This window comes from Coloeus monedula, assembly GCF_965178545.1.
Source record: "Coloeus monedula genome assembly, chromosome: 2".
NCBI classification, from domain to species: domain Eukaryota; kingdom Metazoa; phylum Chordata; class Aves; order Passeriformes; family Corvidae; genus Coloeus; species Coloeus monedula.
In genome coordinates, this window is record NC_138782.1 from 51413593 (window position 1) to 51420660 (window position 7068).

At 45.1% G+C, this 7068-nt stretch overlaps 1 protein-coding gene across 1 annotated transcript; it reads left to right on the forward strand.

Moving 5' to 3' along the window:
• Positions 1–1735: 1735 nt before the first annotated feature.
• PIGM (phosphatidylinositol glycan anchor biosynthesis class M) lies at positions 1736–6794 on the forward strand. Its single transcript, XM_082302298.1, has one exon. It carries the CDS (start codon positions 1812–1814, stop codon positions 3063–3065), a length of 1254 nt encoding a protein of 417 aa, XP_082158424.1. The 5' UTR covers positions 1736–1811; the 3' UTR covers positions 3066–6794.
• The last annotated feature ends 274 nt before the right edge of the window (positions 6795–7068 follow it).

Sequence of the window (7068 nt, forward strand, 5' to 3'; positions counted from 1 at the left end):
GAAAACAGACTGACAGAAACAGACAAGAAAACCAGGAGATACCAGCATACTCCTAAGTTTATTTATGAACTCGTATTATTCCACCAATATCATTAAACTTGGACACTTCAGCAAATAAACTGCAATGCGTTCTGATCTGACCAGGAACAGTTTCCTCAAAGGGTCTGAAATAATAAAACATGTTCCATCCAGGAAGGTAACAACGTGGCAAACAATCCTGTGAGAAGGTTGGCAGATAGCAAGAATAGTTCTTGTGAACCTTTCCAAACTAAAAAAATTATTAGTATCTACATATATACATTCAGTCACAGTGATTTTATCCAGTATCCATCTCAGAGCTTTCCCAGAGAAAATCTTGGATATGGTGATGGAAGCATATTTAAAAGTACACCAACCATTATACTACAAGATACATAGAAGAGGGAAGAAAATAAAATGTTACCAATCTTTCCCATTCTAAAGTAGAACAGCAGTCATGAGTAAGCAATTATTTACAAAGGATCAACAACCACTCTCGTGTCCTTTCCCAGAAACATCCTAACAATCAGTTTTAAGACTTAATGATGTTATATGGTGAGTTAGTGGAGAATCCCCTTGAGATTTCCTGTTGAAGTTGTCCAGTTTAGTATAAAATGTGCACGTATCTGACAGGAAAAACTGACTCTCCACGTTAGTTAGTTAGTATGCTTCTCCCATTGGATACCTCAGACTATACCCCAGTGTACTGTTACACACAGAACAGCCTTAACAGATAAAAATTAATAGCTCTGTGCGCACAAACAAAAATATATTTTGTCCCCTGAATATCCTACCCGTTAGGCCACCCTCCAAGATGCCTCTGCCAAATACAAAAGATCTGTTCCCAGTTCTCCGATGGGTGTCCCCAGAACTGAGGAAAAGCAGATTCTTTTCTGTAAGTGATGTGAGCCAGCAACAGTACAGCTCCCAAAATGTTCCCAAATTAAACCATTCAGCAAAAAGAATGCGGTTGCAATTAACCACTAAATAAGCAAATGTGTATTTTTGATGAATAAAGCATCTCTAAGAAAATCCCTTCTAAGTTCTCATATGAAACTCGCAATAGTAGTAAGTAATAAACGCCTGTTTTTCAATCAGCCTCAATTCAAATGTGAGATGGCAAATATCCAGACAGGAAAACTATCTGAAAAACATACAAATAGGCCCTCAAGATAGTGTCTAATGAATTGCTTTGTTGTAAGTGACTCTAAGTTTCGATTTTCACGGTACTGTTTCTAATTAAATGAGAAATCTGCTGTGGAAGTGCTCTAGAGAAAGCCCATACGTCTAGGTAAAACATAGCCACTTGCGGAAGGTAAATAACAGACGTTATTTTTCCTCCTTCTTACTTAACTACTACGGCATCTGCCGCCCCTTTGCCCGCGGAGCCCGACAGCCCCCAGGAGGCTGAGGGGGCAATGGGCAGCGCGGGTGGCGGTGCCCCGCAGCTCTCCCCTGACACCGGCGCCCACCGCCAGCCCTCGGCAGCGGCAGCAGCGCCCATCACCGCCGCGGGCCCCTCCCGCCCCATCACCGCCCCGGGCCCGCGCGCGGCCGCTCTCCCAGCGCGGGGCCGCCCCGCAGCACCGCCCCGGCCGGGCACGGCTCCGGCGCGCACCGCGCAGGCGCGGGGCCGCCTCTTCCCCGGGGCCGCCTCTTCCCCGGGGCCGCCTCTTCCCCGCGCGCACGGGCGGAAGCCGCAGCGAGCGAGGCCGCGCGCGCCCCCTCCGCGCCGGGAGCGGCCGGGACCCGCGTGTCCCTGCTCCCGCATTCCGCCGCCCCGCGCGGAAGGGATGGCGGGCGCGGGCGCGGCCCTGCTCGCGGGGCTGCTGGCGAGGCTGGCGCTGGTGCTGTACGGGCTGTACCAGGACCGCGCCATGCGGGTGCGCTACACCGACGTCGACTACCGGGTGTTCACGGACGCGGCGCGGCTGGTGACCGAGGGGCGTTCGCCCTACCGGCGGGCCACGTACCGCTACACGCCGCTCCTGGCCTGGCTGCTGACGCCCAACGTGTTCTTCGTCGAGGCTTTCGGCAAGATGCTCTTCGTGGCCGGGGACCTGGCGGCTGCTGTCGTCGCTTACCGGGCCCTGCGGCGCCGAGGAGCCGCCGCCGGCCGCGCCTGCGGGTGCTGCGCCGCCGCCTGGCTCCTCAACCCCCTGCCCATGGCCGTGTCCAGCCGGGGCAACGCGGAGGCCCTGGTGGCGCTGCTGGTGCTCGCCACCCTGTACTGGGTGGAGACGGGCAGCGTGGGCAAGGCCGCCGTGTGCTACGGGCTGGCCGTGCACATGAAAATTTATCCCCTGACCTACGCGCTGCCCATAGCGCTCCGCCTGCGCACCAGGCCGCGCCGCGGGGAAGGGGCGCTGGATGCGGGGGGTAACAAAACAGCGAAGTTCACGTTCATGGCGCGCCTCTGGCACCTTTTTGTAAAGATGCTGAACTGCGACGTGCTGCTCTTTGGAACGCTTGCCGGATCAGTGCTGGCTGCCTTGACTCTGGCATTTTATCACCTCTATGGCTGGGAGTTTTTGGAGCATGCCTACCTCTATCACTTGACCAGGAGGGATATCCGTCATAACTTCTCTCCCTATTTCTACATGTTGTACTTGACAGCAGAGAGCAAATGGAGTTTTGCCCTTGGGCTCGCAGCTTTCCTGCCCCAGCTGCTTTTGCTCCTGGTTGTATCCATAGCATTCTACAGAGACCTTGCCTTCAGTTGTTTCCTACACACCACTATTTTTGTGACTTTTAACAAAGTATGCACATCCCAGTACTTTGTTTGGTATCTCTGTCTTTTGCCCCTTGTAATGCCTAGTATTAAGATGTCCTGGCGTCGGGGCGTGCTGCTTCTTCTTCTGTGGTTCATCGGACAAGGGCTGTGGCTTACTCCTGCGTACTTTCTGGAGTTCAAAGGATATAACACTTTCTTATTTATATGGTTGGCAGGCTTGCTTTTCCTTTTAATTAATAGCCTCATAATTGTTCAGATTATTTCACATTATCAAAAAGAAGCACAAGTTGCAAAAAAACTGAAACAATGGTAATAAACTGACCAAAATCCAGAAACAGCCCTACTGTCCTTGATAAGGCATCACATATCACCAGCCCTTTGTTTAACAAAAGTACATGTAAGTTGTACTAAAGCACTTTGTACGTAAATGTTACTGTTTCAGGGCTGTGACAGCACTGATTGGCCTCAGTTACCTTGAGCAGCCCCAGTCCTGCCCTGAGCAGTGTCAGCAGCTGTACCTGTCTTCTGTATGGGTCTTGAAACTGCGTTGCAACCCTCTCTCCAGCACTGCCTCCAGTTCTGTGTCCTCCCTGGAATCCCTGGAAGTACCCTGGACCAGTTCATCACTTAACCATGTTTGAGGCTCTGACGAATGGGCCCTACCCATCTGCACTGACTGTCTTCACCTGCCGTCTCCAGAGACAGTGTGACTATGCCCTGCTCTTTGACCCCTGTACTGGGGTCACGCTCAGTTCCTGCTCATACTCCTTCATGGAGTAACCCTGGCACCTTCATTCTCCATGCTAGTCTGCTTGAGGACCTTGGCCTTTGTCTAGAATAACACAGAAGATTTTAAAGGTGGAGTTTGATTATAAAATTGGAGTTTGACAGTTTTGTACATTCCAGTAGGTCAGTGGGGTATTTGGCAGGGCAGTATGTACATTATCAGTATGTACACTGGGGATTGTTTTTCTTTTGTTTTTACAGTAACATTTTAGCTGTGCACTGTGTGTGGCCTGTACCTGGTCTTCATGTCATTAATTCCTTGAGACTTCTAATTTATTTTCGAATTCAGGTATACCCCTCTTTCACTTATTTTTGCATATTCTGTTCTGTTTGAATTTTTGAATAGATTTATTCCCCTTGCCATGGAGGAAGATATTCCCATATACCTGTCTTGGATCACAGATACGTATAAAGCTTAAATATTTGTTTCTTCATGCCATGATCTAGAAAAGAGGCCAATGCCTTAAATTTCAGTTAATATACAGTTATTGTGGGTGTTAACAATAGCACATGCAAAGAGTCAAAGTACAGTTAGAATGGCACCTGTGTCCCAAAAGCACTAGAGTTTATACCAAAACAGTAATTGGAAATGTAGTTTCTCAGTGGTTCTGTTTCTCTGCTATTAAAAAGAAATGAAAAAATGATTCAGAGTTGAAGAAATTGATCAGTTGCCAGAAAAAAAGGGAAGCTTTGAAATGGGAAGCTCTATAACCTGTCAAAACACACTTATTCCCAGAGGAGACACACGAAGATGTGGAACTGAGTGCCAGGTAGTGAGAGGAGAGCAGTTATGGAATCAATATTCTCAAGATCATCCCACAAGAGGTCTGATGTACACAGCTTTTGACAGACGTGGAAACTGACAATGTGTTTTAATAAAACCTAGTTTACATAGGCATATGCCAAATACAAGAATTTTCATATTTGCCTCACCTTTTAGTTACATCCAGTGTGAAAGTAAAACCCTTAGTGTGTAACATAGAGCAGGGTTTCAAGGCAAAATAGCTTCAACCACTTGGTGGAATTCCCAGTGATGTGATTGGGAAAGGGTATGGCCAAGTGGATTTGCTGTGCTGCCTCTCTGAACCCTGCTGTCTCCTGAGGCAGCCCTCTTCCTCAGGACTGTAGTGACTCCCACCTGTCTCACATACAGGATTTCCTTTCCTAGTTGTAGTGCTACCTCGTGAGATGGAATTACAGTATTTTGATCTGTGAACTTTTCCCATTGCTTCTCAGCCCCATTGAGGTGGTTACATGAAAGGAGAGGAGCCCCCTGAGCCCCCACAGCCCAGAGCCAAAGGGCATGTTACCAGGAATGAGACCATGTCCTTACACCACACTGTCCCAGTTTGGACATTCTGATGTGTTTGAAGGAAGGATGATTTTCCTGTGATTTCCATGGTCAGAGTGTTGGGGGGTGTTTCTGCTCCTCCCGTGGAAAGCTTTTCTCTGCCATCTGCATTCTCACTTGCCTTCAAGTTGTGAAAATCCTGACAGCCTCTTTGCAAATCCAGAAACTGGATAAGGCAGTGGATATTCTTTTGACTGTCTTGGTTTTTTGGGGCAGGTCTTAACAGATGTGGCACTGATTTCCTTCCCCTGGCTTTGTCTGGGATGAAGAAAATTTTATAGCACCAGCTTGTCTACATCTTCCACTAGAGGTGTATCGGTCAAAAAACTGGTGTCATAAGCCACTTGCACACAGTTTGATATTAATCAGCAAAACATCTTGTGTGTGCTGTGAGTGTGTGAAGCAAAAGCATCCCATGTGGCTTTATTCTCCAAGGCAGAGTTGGATATACCCAGCTTCAGCAGAAGACTGAAGAGGCTCTTCTGTGTGATACGTCTGCTCACCCCATCCTGATGCCCAGGCAATGGCTCATTTTCCTTTGCAGCTGATTTTCCATTTTCCATTACACACTTTTTCTGTTGTGAAAAGCATGTTTTCTTCCCTCAGAGCAATGTTCTGTATCACTTTAACAGACCTACTTATGCTGTTTGCAGACATTTCCACACCTCTATTTTTCCCTTCCTGTTGGCAAAGAAAGCAAATGTAAGCCAAAAGGCATTTCTAACCTCAAAAACCTTTTGCAAAAACCAGCATTTTAAGTTACTGTATTCATAACAGAATTGCAATGTTTCTTAGGTAAGAAGTAATTTCCTTATGAAAAGTACATTCTTGATTTTTTAACAGCTAAATAATTTTGAGAATGCAGATTTTTCAGCAATTCCACACCATTTTTTAGAATACAAATTCTGAAGCAGCAACAGGAACTAAGGGTACCTTCCCTTTGCAGGTCAGTACCAGTCCTGCAGCAATGATTTGAGAAAGCCAGGCATAAGCAAGTTTTAAAAAAGGCTTTTAAACATGGATTTACAGTCATCATTTTAATAATCCAGGATGAGTCCCTCTTTTTACAGTTGTTTTCTTAATCACGCAAATGTGTTTGGAATTTAGAAGTAATTCGAGTAACTCATAAAAAGCTCGAAGAAAAATGAACCGAGTAGGAAAATGAACCAATGAGAAAAATCAACCAAAGGGGATAAATGAAAAGATATTTGAGAGTTTAGATCTTGCAAGTTGCTTTTAAAAAAAGATTCCGTAGTTAAATGGAATTATATAACTCTATTCATTAGAAAAAAAGGGATAAAATGATTTAGTCAAGTACCAAACAAGTTACGGTTCTTGAACAAGTTATGGTGAGTAGTTATAATGCCCTTAAAATTTACCAAATTCATTTCCTATGGAAAATTTATTGCTTTTGCTGCTGTTCAGATTATTTTGCATGATAATTTTATGTCCATTTATCTTCTGGTAATTAGGAACTGAAGTGTCTGGATGTCAGTGTTCCTTCCTTACCATGAGTTGCGAAACTGTAATGCCGACTACTTTTTCTTTTTAAAGGTTGAAGTGCCCATTGAAATAAATGTGTCCCACCTGCAGAAATTTTTCATGTTGTGCTGAAACCAGCCCTTAAGCACAAAGTACAAGATGTGAAAGAGGAAGGGAAAAGAAGAATCAAGAAAACTAACATTTTTGCCTTGCATTTTACACTGCAGCCTATTGTCCAAAGACTCATGACTGGATTCTCAGGTGACTTCAGGCAAAGCTCAGAATTTAACAATGATTTGCTTTAACATTTTTAAATGAAATTACTCAAATAACAGGGTAAACAAAAATATAATACTATTTCATTCAGTTTTAGTTTGAGGATGCTGAATTACCATCTATGACACAATGTACTTAGTCCTTAAGTTTAACTTTCTAGTGTGTTACTTGCACTGTATTGACTCCTGTAATAGTAAAGACAGCAATTAGGTGTGCTAAATGGAGCTCATCTGTTATCTTTTTCAAAGAAACCATGAAGCTTTTATATTTAACAGCAAGGGGAAACTCCAGCATTTTTCATAACATTGTATAGAGAAAGTAAATGTTAAAAGAGAGTAAATTATGAGCAAATGGTTTGCTTTTTTTATCTGGGAAGAGTGAGTCATCTACTTCAAAAGGGCTGCAGAAATACATGGCAAAC

Bases quoted from the DNA above. Each gene is read 5' to 3' on its own strand.
- PIGM (XM_082302298.1), top strand. From the start codon at position 1,812: ATGGCGGGCGCGGGCGCGGCCCTGCTCGCGGGGCTGCTGGCGAGGCTG.